This window comes from Neoarius graeffei, chromosome 1, assembly GCF_027579695.1.
Source record: "Neoarius graeffei isolate fNeoGra1 chromosome 1, fNeoGra1.pri, whole genome shotgun sequence".
NCBI classification, from domain to species: domain Eukaryota; kingdom Metazoa; phylum Chordata; class Actinopteri; order Siluriformes; family Ariidae; genus Neoarius; species Neoarius graeffei.
In genome coordinates this window covers 64870486-64890218 of record NC_083569.1, presented here as the reverse complement: position 1 = coordinate 64890218, position 19733 = coordinate 64870486, and the positions used below count along the sequence as shown (strand labels likewise).

Below are 19733 nucleotides of genomic sequence, written 5' to 3'. Positions count from 1 at the left end.
ATTTTATTTTATTTTTTTAAAGTGAGTTCAGTTGCACCAGTCCTCCCGGAGTGAGCTGAGGGTTGTTGCTAAAACCCGGGACGGAACGGGACGGGACATATCGCTCGGGCAGTGACCTCCTCATGGTTGTTGCTAAAACCGGTGACATCCCGCTCCGTCCCGGGGTTTTAGTAATTGCCTGAGCCCAGCAGTAATGGCGGAGTACACAGTATGAACAAAAGTCAATGAGTGGAGCAGCCATCTGATTTCTAAACTGGATATTGCTGCCATCTCGCCCTTACGTGGAAGAAGGGAATGAACGGAGAACTGAACGAACAACTGAAAGTCAGATTGTTTCAAAAACAATCGGCCGCAAGATCGGCCTTCAAGAAGTGAGAACACAGACGGGTAAGCTCCGACTCTCATTTGGATAAAAAAACAAAAACAACTAATTGTTTACCTGCATTTAGATTAATACATGTAACTTGTATTGTGTGTTTAAGTTACCGGTATAAGATTATTTAATTTGCTTCAGAATGTGATTGTCTCAGTTCATCTGATTATTTAATTAGCCTTTTACGTTTTATCAGTGAAAATGTATGCATGTACATGTATGTTGCATAAGTTATAACATCTATCCTGTTTTAATGAGAGAGTCAACCCACAATAAATGAAGTAAAATCAGTCTTAGTTCAGCAAGTCAGTAACGGTATTTGTTACTTTCACCATAAATTTTTATTTATATGACTTTGGTCGAGGGGCGACACGGTGGTGTAGTGGTTAGCGCTGTCGCCTCACAGCAAGAAGGTCCGGGTTCGAGCCCCGTGGCCGGTGAGGGCCTTTCTGTGTGGAGTTTGCATGTTCTCCCCGTGTCCGCGTGGGTTTCCTCCGGGTGCTCCGGTTTCCCCCACAGTCCAAAGACATGCAGGTTAGGTTAACTGGTGACTCTAAATTGACCGTAGATGTGAGTGTGAATGGTTGTCTGTGTCTATGTGTCAGCCCTGTGATGACCTGGCGACTTGTCCAGGGTGTACCCTGCCTTTTGCCCGTAGTCAGCTGGGATAGGCTCCAGCTTGCCTGCGACCCTGTAGAACAGGATAAAGCAGCTAGAGATAATGAGATGAGATGAGATGAGACTTTGGTCTATAGCTGTAAAAGGCCTCGGCCTTAAAACCAGTTACTGCTGTGATGTCACGCACTCAGGGCTGGCAGCTCGAATGCCAACTTTGCGGTCGATTTTAACTCTCAAAAAAAAAATTTAATTCCCATTTATGCAGCATACAAGAGTCAAGGATGGAGATACTATCCACTCAGAAATTTATTTAAAAATAAAGGTTAAGCGTATCTGCTCAGTGTGCACTGACACTCTTTATAGGACAAGGTGAAAAGTATTTACCTTGCAAAGATATTTGGCTGTATAAGATTGCAGTATGGTTTGTAAATGAAGCCAGAAATGTTAAAAAAGTCACTTGCTTCTACTTTAGACTATAATAATTCTAGAAAGAGAATGTTTTATAGTTCCTGCTTTTTTGTTATAATGGCAATGTAAATAGTGTGGAGACACTCCACTGTAAATTGTATGGAGATTACTTATACTGTGCAAATCAGACGACTGTTACATGCATTGTCTGGCAGTAATACCTAAGAGATGCGTGTCTGGAAATCTTATCCCACCCAAACATACTTTATTTAATCACCACGTCTGTGCTCAGAGCTATTTGAATCTGAAAGCAGGTAAAAAAAAAAAATGACCACATAAGCACGTGTCCATTAAAATCAAAATTAAAATCCATTAAAGTGTTGTCTTAGTAGTGGAAGTGTATCAGATTTGCTGTTCATGCACCAAATAAATAAATAAATAAATAAATAAATAAATCAGGGCTGTTGAAGTTAATGTGATAACGCAAATTCTTTTTAACACCACTTTTTTTTTTTGACGCGATTAACGCATGCATGTTCTGTGTCCCCTCCCCTGTAGTTTGGGAAATCAGGAAGTGACGTAGTGCGAGCAAGTGATGTACAGTAGCGAGTAGCTGGTCAGTGTGTGTGTGTGTGTGTGTGTGTGTGTGTGTGTGTGTGTGTATAACCGTGCAGACTGCACACTGGAGTGAGAGAGTTTGTTTTATTCTGAAAAAATTGTGAGTTATGTAAAAGTGTTTATAAATGCAATTTTTGCTCATGAATATACTGTATATTTACCAGTGAGTTACTGCATTTTACTGGAAAACATCTTTATGAACTGTGTGGCTTAACAAATGTATTTATTTGGGTTTTGTATTTTTATTTTCTTTATTTAAAGATAGCCACTACTGTCGTTCAGAGTCCACATCATCTCGTTTGTTTAGTTTATTACATAATTTGAGGCTGGAAGTTAACAAAATTAGGGGGAAATACTTCATTGTTCACACTGAATTGTGCTGAACGCTCAGAATTATAAAGTTAACGCTGCTTTATTTTTTAAATGCAGTGGGGGAATAAAATCCCCACAAAAATAATTTTTGCTGTGTCCAGCCTTATCCTTCCTGACCTAGCCACATACATTTGCATAAAGCAAGCAAATGCGTCCCACTCCCCAAAAACTTGAAATATATCCCTTTAAAGGACCCATGGCATGGTGGTTTGTTGATGCTTTAAACGGGATCGTGGAGGCTTCCGGATGTTATATCCGCAGCCTTTCTCGAAATGAACCCTCGGAACGTAGATATAGCCTCCTGGAAGAAAGCCCCATTTCAGCCCTTTTCCCAGTGCGTCGTTTTGCTAATGAGAAGCAGGAGGCGGGGAAGGGTAGAGGGTGGGGGCGTGCCATGGGGGGAGGGGGAGGAGCTGCCGTCTGCCTCCCAAGCCGGCCGAGAGCGCTCCTCGTCGGGCACGGCCAGGCGGGCGAATGCCCTGGTCCGTCCGCCCTGTCTAAAAAAATGGTACAACTCGAGCCCATGGTAAAACTGGGACTTTGTCGTTTTTTTTTTCAGCCTGAGGCCCATGGTAAAACTGAGCAGTTTTACCATGGAGGAATGGGGACTTTGCCGGCCATTTCCTCCCCCCAACTCGCCCCTGGGGGGGAACTGCTGCCTCCACGGGCGGCCGGTGCCGCTGGAGGGCCGCCCGCGTGACCTTGGCTCCCGACAAAAGATTGGATCTAGGGCTGACTTTCAATGGATCGCAGCGATGGAGCTGCTCTGCCACTCACGACACCCCAGCCCAGAATCAGGGAAAAATACCGTGCGCTGACGTCATTAAGGTGCGACGCAAGGAAATAAAATAAATTCAACAAATGTTTGGGTTTTTACTGAACAAACAAACAAATAAAATGAACGAGTGACTTAAAAAAAAGAATGTGGGTGTCTTTGTAAAAACTGTTTTGATTGGCTATTATAACAGAGGTAGCGCAGAGTACCTGGCTAACTGCAGGAAGCGGTTAGCTGCACAGCTAATGTAGCCATTGCAAACGCACCGATTTTAAAACACGGCAAAACGACTTAACAGTTATACACTTACTTGTTCGGTGTTTGTGGCTGATGCGGCAGGGATGCTTAGTACGGACCCAGGCTTCAGTGACAGTTGATGTGCAAAACCTGCCCTGTACTGTCCCAAGTTGTGGAAACATTCATCAGGAAAATGCTTCCGACAAACATGCACCGTCTTAGGTAGACTCGACGGCGTATTATTGAAGTAAATAAAATTAAGCCACTGCGTCTTCAGGGGCTCTCCCGTCGGCAGTAAAAACAGACTCTTTTCTGTGTCGTCACATCCATGTACAGCGCAATTTCCATGTTTCGCTCGCTTAGGTGGTGCCATGTTGTTGTGTCCTCTATGGTCTCCTCACTACAACTGGGCGGGGCAATCCATACGGTGGGTGGGAATCCAGAGGGGGGGCGTGGGGATCATCTCCCTTGCTGACGTAGTAAAGGGAAGAGTTTATCAACGCGCCGTTTTGACGTGCCATTCTCAAATGTTGGGCATAGTTTGGTTTACACATTATGAAATTTCTAGCCACTGGGGTGACTTAAGAAGGTCAGAGGAACTCATTTTAACGTTAAAAAACCTCAGAAAGTGAAAATTTCATGCCATGGGACCTTTAAGGTACATTTAGAACAAATTAAAAATGCGCAATTAGTTTGCGATTAATCATGAGTTAACTATAAACAGTAATGCGATTAACTGTGATTAAATATTTTAATCGATTGACAGCCCTAAAATAAATAAATCACCAGCACTATTATCAGCTCCACAGCATTTTCCATATTCATTCCCTGTGCTAGAGGTTTCATAGTGGTTGATTGGTTAATGCAGGTTTTTCTAGTAGTTCATTAGTAGCTATTTATGAGTAATTGTGAAAATGTTTATTTTAATTTGCAAATTAAGACATCCAGAAAAAAACTTATCTATTCATTTAAAATTACAGGATGTATTCTGTCAACAATGCCCTCGCCATTATTGAATTTAGAAGACGGCGTATTAATCACATATACATTACAGCACAGTGAAGTTCTTTTCTTTGCATATCGAATTTTGTTAGGAAGTCGGGGTCAGCCATGATAAAGCGTCCCTGGAGCAGAGAGGGTTAAGGGCCTTGCTCAAGCACCCAACAGTGGCAGCTTGGTGCTCTTTTGATCAGTAAACCAGAGCCTTAACGGCTGAGCCACCACTGCTCTGACATTATGGGAATGCACTGGATGGGAAGCACCACCAGGAGAGATCAGCTGGCTTGCAGGAGGGTGGTTCGCTCTGCTGAGAGAACCATCAGGACCACCCCCCCTAACCTGCAGGGCATTTATTCCAACCGCTGCAGGGACAGAGCCAGGAAGATCGCCAGCGACCCCAGCCACCCAAATAATAGACTGTTCTCCCTGCTGCCTTCAGGGAGACGTTACCGACAGCTGAAGGCCAACACTGAGAGAATGAGGAGGAGCTTCTTCCCTCAGGCCATCAGACTGTTGAACTGTTCATAATGATAACAAAGTACACTACTATGCACTACCGCACTTTGGACTTTAAGGACTCGTAACCACACAATCATCACATCTCTGCCATGCTTCCACTCATTAATATAGCTTGAGGTTTGTTTGTTTTTTTTTCCTTCTCCCCCCATTCCCCTTTATTTCTATTGTTTTTAATTTATCTTTTCTACAACCCCGATTCCAAAAAAATTGGGACAAAGTACACATTGTAAATAAAAACGGAATGCGATGATGTGGAAGTTTCAAAATTCCATATTTTATTCAGAACAGAACATAGATGACATATCAAATGTTTAAACTGAGAAAATGTATCATTTAAAGAGAAAAATTAGGTGATTTTAAATTTCACAACAACAACACATCTCAAAAAAGTTGGGACAAGGCCATGTTTACCACTGTGAGACATCCCCTTTTCTCTTTACAACAGTCTGTAAACGTCTGGGGACTGAGGAGACAAGTTGCTCAAGTTTAGGGATAGGAATGTTAACCCATTCTTGTCTAATGTAGGATTCTAGTTGCTCAACTGTCTTAGGTCTTTTTTGTCATATCTTCCGTTTTATGATGCGCCAAATGTTTTCTATGGGTGAAAGATCTGGACTGCAGGCTGGCCAGTTCAGTACCCGGACCCTTCTTCTACGCAGCCATGATGCTGTAATTGATGCAGTATGTGGTTTGGCATTGTCATGTTGGAAAATGCAAGGTCTTCCCTGAAAGAGACGTCGTCTGGATGGGAGCATATGTTGCTCTAGAACCTGGATATACCTTTCAGCATTGATGGTGTCTTTCCAGATGTGTAAGCTGCCCATGCCACACGCACTAATACAACCCCATACCATCAGAGATGCAGGCTTCTGAACTGAGTGCTGATAACAACTTGGGTCGTCCTTCTCCTCTTTAGTCCGAATGACACGGTGTCCCTGATTTCCATAAAGAACTTCAAATTTTGATTCGTCTGACCACAGAACAGTTTTCCACTTTGCTACAGTCCATTTTAAATGAGCCTTGGCCCAGAGAAGACGTCTGCGCTTCTGGATCATGTTTAGATACGAATATACGGTAGAGTTTTAGCTGGCAACGGCGGATGGCACGGTGAATTGTGTTCACAGATAATGTTCTCTGGAAATATTCCTGAGCCCATTTTGTGATTTCCAATACAGAAGCATGCCTGTATGTGATGCAGTGCCATCTAAGGGCCCGAAGATCAAGGGCACCCAGTATGGTTTTCCGGCCTTGACCCTTATGCACAGAGATTCTTCCAGATTCTCTGAATCTTTTGATGATATTATGCACTGTAGATGATGATATGTTCAAACTCTTTGCAATTTTACACTGTCGAACTACTTTCTGATATTGCTCCACTATTTGTCGGTGCAGAATTAGGGGGATTGGTGATCCTCTTCCCATCTTTACTTCTGAGAGCCGCTGCCACTCTAAGATGCTCTTTTTATACCCAGTCATGTTAATGACCTATTGCCAATTGACCTAATGAGTTGCAATTTGGTCCTCCAGCTGTTCCTTTTTTGTACCTTTAACTTTTCCAGCCTCTTATTGCCCCGTCCCAACTTTTTTGAGATGTGTTGCTGTCATGAAATTTCAAATGAGCCAATATTTGGCATGAAATTTCAAAATGTCTCACTTTCGACATTTGATATGTTGTCTCTGTTCTATTGTGAATACAATATCAGTTTTTGAGATTTTGTAAATTATTGCATTCCGTTTTTATTTACAATCTGTACCTTGTCCCAACTTTTTTGGAATCAGGGTTGTATATACTTTTATACTTGCAACGACCTAAGGTACATCAGAATTTCACTGTAATTACTTGTAATTATATGTGACAAATAAAACTTGAACTTATGGACATGAATTTGATCATATTTTCAAAAGATATAGTCTGTAATATTTAACCCTTCCTTCTCCACATCACGATTCAGAACTCAGCACCTTATTAACATAACCACCATTTCAGCTCAAGCCCAATGTACATAAAACTATAAAACTGTTTCATCAGCCAGCTGTAATCAAAGACAGAGTTAGTCTGCTGTGAGGGAATGCGAAGTGGCAGCATAAACTATATATTTATCTTAAATCCCATGCCTTCTGTACACAAGAATGTAAATGCATAACTGACCTGACTTCCTAGGCGTATAAATAATGATCATAACCATTCACAAGCTTTCAGAAACACACACACACACACACACACACACACACACACACACACACACACACACACACACACCTGTGTAGATTCCAGAAGAGCTGCAAATTCTCAGAGAGTCTTTCTTTCGGTCACAGTAATGGACATATACTGGGAACAGCTCCTCTGTGTGTGTGTGTGTGTGTGTGTGTGTGTGTGTGTGTGTGTGTGTGTGTGTGTGTGTGTGTGTGTGTTAATTTGCACACGCAATAACCAGTTGAGCTACCAGTTAAAAAGTTATTTGTTTATATCAGCTGCTCTCTCTCTCTCTCTCTCTGAAATTTTCCCTTTCACTCTCCATGTTTAGTTTAAAAGATACAATTTAGCAATAATTTTAGATGTTAATGGAATGAAGACAAACGTTTGTGTTAGAAATGTAACACAGTGCCACTATCGATATCAGTATTTGTTTAGCGCTCCAAATATTCATTTCTTTATTTGGATTCAGATTTAAACACAAAGTGCAGAGCAGACTGAATAATGAATAATTATTCAGTCTAGAGCAGACTGAATAAGGTGGACCCTACTACTGTGGCTGGAAAACACTGAAAAAACAGAACTGATTTCGTGCACATATATATGGGCACAGTGGTGTAGTAGTTAGCGCTGTCGCCTCACAGCAAGAAGGTCTTGGTTTGAGCCCCGTGGCCGGCGAGGGCCTTTCTGTGCGGAGTTTGCATGTTCTCCCTGTGTCCGCGTGGGTTTCCTCCGGGTGCTCCGGTTTCCCCCACAGTCCAAAGACATGCAGGTTAGGTTAACTGGTGACTCTAAATTGACCGTAGGTGTGAATGTGAGTGTGAATGGTTGTCTGTGTCTATGTGTCAGCCCTGTGATGACTTGGCAACTTGTCCAGGGTGTACCCCGCCTTTCGCCCATAGTCAGCTGGGATAGGCTCCAGCTTGCCGCTTGCCTGCCAGATAATATATATATATGTGTGTGTGTGTGCGTGTGTACATACATACATACATACATACATTATGGCTGGGAAACCACTACAGCTTGCACCAATTACCAGTACAGTGGCCCCATTGTACCGAATCTGCATGTCTTTGGACTGTGGGGGAAACCAGAGCACCCGGAGGAAACCCACACAGACATGGGGAGAACATGCAAACTCCACACAGAAAGGCCCCTGTCAGCCATGCGGTTCGAACCCGGAACCTTCTTGCTGTAAGGCGAGTTAAATAAAAACTTTATTTAACTCTTGAACCAGACACCCTGAGGAACTTTCTGGCTCTAATGTGACTGAGTCCATCCATCCATTTTGGCATATCACTACAGTGACATGGCCGCTTTGACGGCTTCAGCCATCAAAGTCTCTAGGGAACATTACAGTAGTGGTTTCCCGTTGCCTTCTACCGGACTGTTATAGAGGTTTTCTCCTCTCAACCATTCACACACACACACACACACACACACACACACACACACACACATACACAACTATGGACAATTTAGAGCCACCAATTAGCCTAACCTGCATGTCTTTGGACTGTTTGGAAACTGGTGCACCTGGAGGAAACCCACACAGACATGGGGAGAACATGCAAACTCCACACAGAAAGGCCCCTGTCAGCCACTGGGCTTGAACCCAGAACCTTCTTGCTGTGAGGCGACAGCGCTAACCACTACACCACCGTGCCGCCCAATGTGACTGAGTAGGTAAGCCAGTTACACTCACGGTCCACTTTATGAGGAACACCTGTACATTCATGCAATAATCTCATCAGTTTATCACATGACAGTAGCACAATGCATAAAATCATACAGATACAGGTCAAGCGTTTCAGTTTATGTTCACAACAAATAATAAAGAAAAAGTGTGTGTGGCAGTGGGGGTGTGGTCAAGCTCCAGTTTGTGAATGGAGGGAGAAGCTGGGGAAGGTGAGTGGCAAAGTGGAACCACCTGTGTTACATTAATGTGCTGTCTGTGTGTGTTTGTGTGCAGTAAAAAGGAGATAAAAAGGGAGAGCACCAGAGTGGGTTTTTCTTCTTCCCGCGACTGAAGTCACGCCCATGCAACAGCACACAGCACATCCACAGAAAACGGCTAAAAAGCGTGTTTGTGTAATCTGGTTGTATGAAAATAAAACTGAGACTGAACTTGATCCCGCCTGCCTGTGTTTCAGCGTTCGCTGTAATCAGGGAAGTGTTACCGTGTGATCTCTGTGACTGTAACTGTGGCACGGATACTGGTTTGAGTATTTCAGAAACTGCTGAGCTGGGATTTTCACACACAACAGTCTCTAGAGTTTACACAGAATGATGTGTTGGGGGGGGGGGCAACCAAGGAGTGAGTGACAGCTCTGTCTGAGAAGATAACTGCATGAATGTACAGGTGTTCCTAATAAAGTGACCAGTGAGTGTGCATTTCAAAACAACAACATCTTTCCCAAATCAGGAAACTGGTGTTTAAAGTTGTCAATAATAGCCACCTAATACAGGAACATTTTATCAGCTATTCCAAGTTTTTAGATTTGTATCATTCTAAAAAGTTGAGAAAAATCGCTATCACAATCTACTATAAAGTTGGAACGCAGCACTGCTGTAAATAAAAATAGCTTCCTTTAAGAGGCATTTCATTAAAATACTTGTATGATTTTCTGGGAAGATTTTATTTTAATAACACTTGAGAATAATCATTTAAAAACAACAAGTTTAATTTATATAGTGCCTTTCACCAACCCAAGGATGCTTCCATGCTTACATGTTAGAACAACGCTGTTCATGTACAAAAACATACCAGGGATGAAACGGTTACCAGTTTCATGGTAAATTGCGGTAAAATTCCAGACACTTAGTATTACTATTTCACATTTTAATTATCATTCAAATCACAGTTGATTACCACAGTTTGAAAATTTCACACTGAAGTCCGTGTAAAGCAAATCCAGAGAAAATAAATGTTAGAAAATAAATGAGGAAAACATGTGAAAACTTTATGAACGATGTAGTGCTGAATTGTGGAATTAGACCATTAAACAACGTTTTGTTTTGGGGGTTTTTTGTTCAGAATTTTGAGCAGGTCACAAATCATAGCTCAATGATGCCACACTTAGCGCAACCTCTTTTAATGTTTATTTGATTAGATAATTCTCCACATTGTCTTTTCAAGTTTATGCCCTCCTACCATTACGGATCACTTCTGTTTTCTTTCAAAATGGCAAGTTACCACTTTTAATTCTGTGGAACCACCAAAAAAATAAAAAATACTGTTTGTATGTTTGCTTGTTTTTTTTTTTTTTAATCTAACGCTTTTGTTAATCTAAATGTGTGCAGTCGTTTTTCAACTTTAGGTGCAGTACAGTTGAGCTCCTTTTTATCTCCCCTGGGGATATAGCTATCGCGCTGTCCGTCCCTCTGTCCATCTGTAAACATTTTAGTTTCTGGAGCATAACTCAAAAACTATTAGGAATTTTTTCCACGAAACCTGACAGTTATGTTAAGTGACTCAAGGAATTGTGCCTTTTGACATTTTGGGATTCCTGTGATTTTTATTTTTTCCATATTTCCATAGCAACCAATTCAACTTAGGAAAATTTGGAGTGGGGTTTCATGTGGGGGCCGGGGGGGATACGTCATCTCCTGATGACTCTTGTTTGTACTGTGTTGCAAAATGCTAGTTCAAAACGAATTAATTCATGGATTGGTGAACTTCAACAGAAAAGAAATAAAAGAAAATGTAATTTCTATGTTTTTTGTGTATGACTGGACAAGTTTTCGAGGCATTCAGCTCAAGTTCAAAGCCATCGTGCGTGGCTCCGGCTGTTACATGGATCTAAAAATGGACTTGATTGAAACACCAACTCTACTGAGGAACGGTAAGAGAGATTTTAGCTGGTTTATTTTTTGCTTGTTTTTGTATGTCAGAGACATATTGGCACAGAGCTGTGCGGTACTATTCCCACCTGCAGGGAGAGAGAGAGAGAGAGAGAGAGAGAGAGAGAGATTAGCTTTGTTTGCTTTTCTTGGTTGTAAATATTAGTCTACCCTAACAGTCACTAAGATAAACCAAAAAACGTGTCAGCTCATGCTCTGAATGCCACTGGCCTAAAACTGCACTTGTAAAACTGCAGCTCTGTGACTCTGCAGCAGATATTACTGGAGGCTGCACCTTTCCCCAGATTGGGCATGGTTTCAGGGCTTTCAGCGGACACACCCCCAGCGTCTCACAATTCACAATTCTGTTTTCAAAATAAAACTTGGTGAAATTATTTCAGTTTGTGTATCGGTACTTTTTGAATATTTTCAGCACATTTTAACAATACCGTTATATAATACTCATAACCGTGATCATTTTGCTTACTATAATCGTGATGTGAAATTTTCATACAGTTTCATCTCTAGGACATATGATTGAATTTTTTTTTTTTAATTACATCCTTATTTTTGAGGAGCAGAGATATGCTGCCCTGTACACAGGATGTGATGTGTGTACCTAGGGTGGGAATTTTGCTGAATTTGGCAACCCTGTCTGCAAGCTTTGCATGAAAGTAAAAAGCTCATGCTGTTTCGTTTCGTGCAGTCCCAGTCCCGATGCACACACCTCGTCTGAACATTAAGCTTCTAAATAATCCTCCTATTCATATCTGTATTTGTTTAGAAAACATTATCTGTTCCATAAGAATAATTACTTTGTATTTGCTTATAATCACTAGTTTGTGTCCACTAAGCAGCTATTAAAATTTTAAGCTGATTATCATTCAAGATGTTGTTTAATAACTGATATTATTATACTATATATTATACATGATGCTATGTAACAACTGATATTACTATATTAATAATCTGATCTTAATTAACTCTGTTAACTGCATCAGAGTCTCAGCTGTTTTCAGTCTCAACAATATGAATATCAATATTTTACTTTTGCACCCAGGCAGCTGGGCCCTACTCCCAACCAGAATTTCGTATTCAGATTAACTAACTGTTGGTGGTGTTTAAATGTTGATTTTCTAATAAAGGGAGACTGCTTTTAAAGGTATTCAGGTTTCCTTGGAATGCTGACACACACATACACATGCACACTGTGGAATTTGCTGTGGTATGAAAGATGACACCGTGTCCCACTGGCTGCAGAAGAGGGAAATGCTTCAATCTCCCATGAGGCCACTTCTTAAAGTCAATTGCAGTGGACACGATCACCACTAGAACCTTACACACACACACACACACACACACACACACACACACACACACACACACACGGCACTTCACAGGCCTCAAGCTTAGTATTTCTGAAGCATATTAACAACAGAATTTTCACCATGCATTCTCTGTGTCGCTCTCTCTCACACACACACACACACACGCTTGTGTCACTATCCTTGTGAGGACCGTCCATTAACAATTATTAATGTAGTTAATTAATGCTATGCCTGCAACTGAAGCTAACCCTAACCTTAACCTCAGTTAATGAAAAGGAAACTTTTTGGCCCTTATTTATTTATATTTGCTAAACAACAACAACAACAATTTCCTTGTGGGGACCATCCAACCGTCAGATTTTACTATCCTTGTGGGGACATTTGGTCCTCAGTAGTATATAAAACACACACAGAGACACACACACACACAGGGGTATAGGTCACGGAAGGTCTTGAAAAGTCTTGCACCTGCCATGCCCAGCAACTATCCATAGCAACACTGAAGAAAAACTAATCCCCCCCCAAATATTGCATGACAAAGTGCTGGGCGAGGCAGCATTAAATGTTTACCAGAGAGAAAAATCCTACAACACAAAACCACAGATGTTTTGTTGAGTGTCGGTTATTTCTTAAAGGCCTGGTGACGTTACAACACCCTACAGAACAACAAGTAGAATGCAATAACAGCAGTGTCTGATAAATAGCACACCTGCTGAACCAGACATGGGCTTTGCTGTGAGGGTTTGTATTCTTGAGTGCTAAAACTGACTCCAGTTTTAGTGTTCAGTTCAGGAGCTCACCGTGTGGGTGGCATTCCTGACTTACTACACTCACTCAAACCCTTGTATTTACCTCATGATCAGGCTGTATTTTTTTTTCTGTTATTCCCACATACAGTTTGCACTTGCATCTGGTTTGGAGTTTAAACATAAACAAACAAACAAACAAACAAACAAACAAACAAACAAACAAACAAACAAACGTGAATGTATTTTGCTCTTGATAATAAACAGAATGTTCCTGGTACTACTTAGGCACTTCCAGTTGTTTGGCTTTAGGCAGTGGTGTGAAGGCTGAGCTCAGTTCAGGAGTACAGATTGAAGGATGGAGTGCATAACTTTGGTTGACCTGTGACCGCATTTCCTTTCTCTACATTGCTAAATACAGTGCTGCTTGAAAGTTTGTGAACCCTTTAGAATTTTTTATATTTCTGCATAAATATGACCTAAAACAACATCAGATTTTCACACAAGTTTCACACAAGTCCTAAAAGTAGATAAAGAGAACCCAGTTAAACAAATGAGACAAAAATATTATACTTGGTCATTTATTTATTGAGGAAAATGATCCAATATTACATATCTGTGAGTGGCAAAAGTATGTGAACCTTTGCTTTCAGTATCTGGTGTGACCCCCTTGCGCAGCAATAACTGCAACTAAACGTTTCCGGTAACTGTTGATCAGTCCTGCACACCGGCTTGGAGGAACTTTAGCCCATTCCTCCGTACAGAACAGCTTCAACTCTGGGATGCTGGTGGGTTTCCTCACATGAACTGCTCGCTTCAGGTCCTTCTACAACATTTCGATTGGATTAAGGTCAGGACTTTGACTTGGCCATTCCAAAACATTAATTTTATTCTTCTTTAACCATTCTTTGGTAGAACGACTTGTGTGCTTAGGGTCATTGTCTTGCTACATGACACACCTTCTCTTGAGATTCAGTTCATGGACAGATGTCCTGACATTTTCCTTTAGAATTCGCTGGTATAATTCAAAATTCATTGTTCCATCAATGATGGCAAGCTGTCCTGGCCCAGATGCAGCAAAACAGGCCCAAACCATGATACTACCACCACCATGTTTCACAGATGGGATAAGGTTCTTATGGTGGAATGCAGGGTTTTCCTTTCTCCAAACATAACACTTCTCATTTAAACCAAAAAGTTCTATTTTGGTCTCATCCGTCCACAAAACATTTTTCCAATACCCTTCTGGCTTGTCCACGTGATCTTTAGCAAACTGCAGACAAGCAGCAATATTCGTTTTGGAGCACAGTGGCTTTCTCCTTGCAACCCTGCCATGCACACCATTGTTGTTCATTGTTCTCCTGATGATAGACTCATGAACATTAACATTAGCCAATGTGAGAGAGGCCTTCAGTTGCTTCGAAGTTACCCTGGGGTCCTTTGTGACCTCGCCGACTATTACACGCCTTGCTCTTGGAGTGTGCTTTGTTGGTCGACTACTCCTGGGGAGGGTAACAATGGTCTTGAATTTCCTCCATTTGTACACAATCTGTCTGACTGTGGATTGGTGGAGTCCAAACTCTTTAGAGATGGTTTTGTAACCTTTTCCAGCCTGATGAGCATCAACAACGCTTTTTCTGAGGTCTTCAGAAATCTCCTTTGTTCGTGCCATGATACACTTCCACAAACATGTGTTGTGACGATCAGACTTTGATAGATCCCTGTTCTTTAAATAAAACAGGGTGCCCACTCACACCTGATTGTCATCCCATTGATTGAAAACACCTGACTCTAATTTCACCTTCAAATTAACTGCTTATCCTAGAGGTTCACATACTTTTGCCACTCACAGATATGTAATATTGGATTATTTTCCTCAATAAATAAACAACTAAGTATAATATTTTTGTCTCATTTGTTTAACTGGGTTCTCTTTATCTACTTTTAGGACTTGTGTGAAAATCTGATGATGTTTTAGGTCATATTTATGCAGAAATGTAGAAAATTCTAAAGGGTTCACAAACTTTCAAGCACTACTGTACAATGTTTACAGGCAGCAGTGTATTATTATTATTATTATTATTATTATTATTATTATTATTATGTTGTTGTTGTTGTTGTTGTGATTTCCCAATACTTCACGAGAGTTAATTTTGAGAATTATTTTAACCTGAACCATTTAACATACAGACAGGGGCGGACTGGCAATCTGTGCGTTCTGGAAAAGTCCAGAACGGCTGTCCGGTCTACGGCCGTCAGCCCTGTTCAATAACCAAAATTTTCAGTCTATCAACTAACAACAGGTGGTGCTAAGATGATAATTTATCCGTCAATCATTATGCCATAGGCCTAAAAGCCAACAAAGAAGAGTAACGTTAGTGTCTGTCAACAGAAAGATGGCAAGCAGAAAATGTAAGGAGAAAGGTGGATGGGAAAAGTTAAAACAAAAGAAAGTGAAGTCACTTGAAGAAGATGCTTCAAAATGCAGAAAGCTCACAGAGCTTTTTGGCAGCAGTGCAACTGCAAGCAGCAGCAGTAACGTTCATGTCACGTTATCAGCGAGCGAGACTGAGAACCAGGTGGACATCCAACCTGACCAACCACATGCTGATGATGATAGTCATGATGAGGGGCAGGCAGCTGAGGGAATTTCACTGGAGGAGGAGGTACTGGTAAGTGACAACGACATAAAACCATAGCATAAAACAGGTTACGTAAAGGCCACTCATAGACCCCTGTCATAGTAGGCCAATCTTCTATTGACTGGATTTGCGGTGTGATGATGAGAAATGTGGTTTATTGCTGTCAAAACAAATGCGTAACTACCAAGCAAGCCAATTATAAATAGATAGGCAAGCACAAATGGCCGCGATTTCATATGTTCACCTCTGCATAATTCATGCAGATTAGGCTCTTTACGTTCAAGAGAACCAAAGCTCTAGCCTATCATTAACCAAAAGTTTGAGGGGGAGAAGTTTTTTCCATTTTGGCACTATTTATCTTTGTCTTCTCTTTCATGGTGCATGGTGGAATGTCTGTGGAATAGGCTACAAATGTTGTTTGAAGGATGACTGGTTGAATGGTATCATAACTAATCACAGCAGCATTGCATTGTGCAATTTGTTAATAGCCTAATTTTAGATCTGTTTGTCAGGCTTACCTACCAAAAAATCAGCATAATATCTCATCTGATCTCATTATCTGTAGCCACTTTATCCTGTTCTACAGGGTCGCAGGCAAGCTGGAGCCTATCCCAGCTGACTACGGGCGAAAGGCAGGGTACACCCTGGACAAGTCGCCAGGTCATCACAGGGCTGACACATAGACACAGACAACCATTCACACTCACACCTACGGTCAATTTAGAGTCACCAGTTAACCTAACCTGCATGTCTTTGGATTGTGGGGGAAACCGGAGCACCCGGAGGAAACCCACAGGGAGAACATGCAAACTCCACACAGAAAGGCCCTCGCTGGCCACTGGGCTCGAACCCGGACCTTCTTGCTGTGAGGCGACAGCGCTAACCACTACACCACCGTGCCGCCCCTCAGCATAATATTAAAACTATAAAATGTGTCAAGTATGCTAATTCTTACACAGAACAGACCTAAAAGACTAAAAATGTAATTGGGATTTAGGAAAAACCTCCAAATCTGTTTTATTCTTCTTGTCTGTAGCCTAGGTATCAAATGCTATGTTTACCCAAAGTTTTGGCTGGTTTTTAAAAATAGAATTTTGAGGTATAAGTACAGGTTTAAAGGCTGTCATTCCAAATAATACTATTAAACAAATGTTAATCAAGCATATGTCAGTGCACAGTGTGAAGGGTTTTCCTAGATGCCATTGCATACAGTAGTTTAGATATAATCAACAATAGCATTAGCGTCCAACTTCATCTTTTCAATTGTTTGTTTATTCAGGTTGAAGATAGTGGCAGCTCAAAAGATGACAGGGAGAGTCCAGGAAAGTGCCAGAATGAGGGATCAGTGCCCCAATATTTCAGCCGCCCCAGTTCAGACAGTTACAGCCTGGAGCCGTTTTTCAGTTACCACCCCCAGCAAAAGCCCAAAAACCTGTCTCTACAAAGATTGTTCAGCTGTAGAGATGGTACTAACCGTAAATGGCTTACATACTGTGAGGAGAATCACACACTATTGTCTGTAACGTACAGTATTTCTCTTTAAAATGCAAGCATAGAAGTGACTGTAAAATAGCAGTATAAAAGATAATGTCTATGTTCATTTTTGTTTAGGAGATGCAAGTGATGTTTAGTCATTCGTGAATAAACAAATCATAAATAGTTCGTCTGTGTGGGTTTTGTTATGACAGACAGTATACCACTATAGCACTTTACTATAGCACTATAGTATAGTGGACCTATTTGGGGGGAAAGTCCAGGGCCGTCTTTTTGGTCCCAGTCCGTCCCTGCATACAGACTACGTTCAAACTGTTTGAAGATCTTTTCAACAAGAAGTTAAAAAACCCATTTTCTTCACTTTGTTAACAGTTATAATTAAGTTTGAAGTGTGAGATTTTCTACCAAAATACTCTAAAAGGACCAATTTCCAATGGACTTCACCACACACACACACACACACACACACACACACACACACACACACAGAGTAGGGCCCCTTCTCTCTCCTCTTCATTGCTCTTTACTTTGTCTCTTCCTTACTTCATTTCTTTCTCTCGTCTCTTTTGTCCTCTTACTCTTTGTGCTTTCCTCACTTCCTTTCTTTCTTTCACACATTCAATGTCACGTTTTTGTTCTCTTTATTTCCTTTTTCTTTTCTGCTTTCCATCCCTTCACCTCTTTCAGTTCATTGCAAGCACAGTGCATTTCATTCAGGAAAAGCAAATCGAAGGTTTTCTTCGTCCCCAAAATTAAATCCAAGTCTCAAAAATTCTAATATTGCAGAACGCTTTTTGCTTTGAACAAATAACCAGGTGACAAAACTGTCAAATTAGAGAAATTAACTTGTGTTTGTATGATAATGTATTTAAAGCAGTTATGTAAGTACTAGATCACTAATGACCTGAAGTGCAAAAGAATGGCTGACAAAACACCTGTACATTTAAGTTCAAGTTTAGATCATAGGCTTTTAGCCTTTAGCTATGTGTACATAATACCGAGATCAGACTCCATGAATTCAGCCTGATTTTGACCCAGTTTTGTTGTGGCTGACACAGCCAGCGTCAGGTCTGCAAATGGACGTTGGGAATGACAAACAGGTCATGTAATGTGACATCATCTAAGAACAGAGCTGTTGCGTCTGAGATCCCCCACGACACCCTGACTAAAGTCTAGCATGTCAGAATTATTGGTATTTTCTTGCCTAGTTTGACAATTCCCACAACGTTTTCCTTGATAGCCATGATTGACAATTTCTTGACCCTCCTCCCTGACGAACGATAATTGGTTGGGTCAAACTTGTAGTGTTGCCAGTCTCCCAACCAAGACAAGGCAAGGATTTATGGCACTGTGATTGTCTAATCTAACATGGTGACCACTGTGAAAGACAAAAATATTGTGTAGTCTGATCTAGGCATAAGATGCGCTGAGAAATGTGCACAGTGCAATCCAATACCAACCTAAATAGCAGGAGCAGTAAAGCACAATGGGAGCCAGTGTCCTCCACAAACTAGAGCTGGGTCTCAAATTATATACTTACATAGAATTCTAGTTTTTTAACTATTAACTCTAACATATTTATGTGTTACCTTTGTGTTTGAATTGTAAAAAGCTCTCATGTAGCCTTTCGACCTAAAAAAATGGCTGTTTGGAATCTTCTAGATTCGTCAATACTTGTGACTGAATGCAGTCCTGATGACAGCAGAAAGTTTTAAAGAGAAACTAAACACACCAGAGACGAATATAGCATGAAATCTCGAAACGATTTTCATTTTGACATGGAAACCTGGATTCTGGAGGTTTGATGGACAAGATCATTTTTAATCCTCAAGATGTTTGCAATAAAACACATGCATAGTCAAGTGTCAAATATAAACCAGGCCAAAAGGTTAGGTGTGTGACAAAACTGAACTCATGACTTTTAGCAGGACATGCATAACAGGGCTGTCTGACCTCCACACTCTCGTTGACTTCGATGCCACCATCGTTGTCATCATCTAGCTGCTTGTGGATGTGCCGCAGTGCCTCAAGGCTGAAGCGATCAGCTTCGTTCATGCAGGGTGGGATCACCGTCAGGCATGGATCTGCAACAACAACAAAGCAAAAAACAGACAGGACGCGTCACAACAACAGAAAACTGTAGGGTTATAAGCCTTTGTTTCAATGTCTATTTAAAGTAGACATGAGATGAGCTATCATAAGACCAACATGATAAAAAAAATCTGAAATAGGTATATAAAATTAAAAGAATAAAATTTCAAGCTGCATCATTTCAAATGGTACTATAGATTTTTGTGGGGGAATAATCATAACAGGTAAAAAAGAGACAAAAATGTATTTCTGCATTTGTTTTGATCAACTACTGAAGCATAAAAGCAATCCTTTTATTAAGTCCATATTTAATAACCCTTTTAATTGTCAAAAAAAAAAATTCATGACCCCCATTCACACATACTTACTTATGAACATCATCAACAGTTTCGATTTTCAGCTCATTACCTCCGCGAACTTTGTTGGAGGAGATGATATTTTCACCTCCGTTTTTTTTATTTGTTCCCAATGTAACT

General features: G+C 40.9%; 1 protein-coding gene across 2 annotated transcripts in view; it reads right to left on the bottom strand.

Annotated features, from left to right (window-relative positions):
- The window catches only part of stim2b (stromal interaction molecule 2b), a 114356-nt gene that overhangs the window by 24933 nt on the left and 69690 nt on the right, over nt 1-19733 (bottom strand). Inside the window, exon 2 of one of the 2 annotated variants that reach the window (XM_060915918.1) lies at nt 19120-19250. In XM_060915918.1, the coding sequence (XP_060771901.1) occupies nt 19120-19250 (131 nt within the window). Of the gene's footprint in view, nt 1-7179; nt 7264-19119; nt 19251-19733 lie in introns of those variants that run through there. The other variant, XM_060915967.1, reaches the window with a different exon arrangement.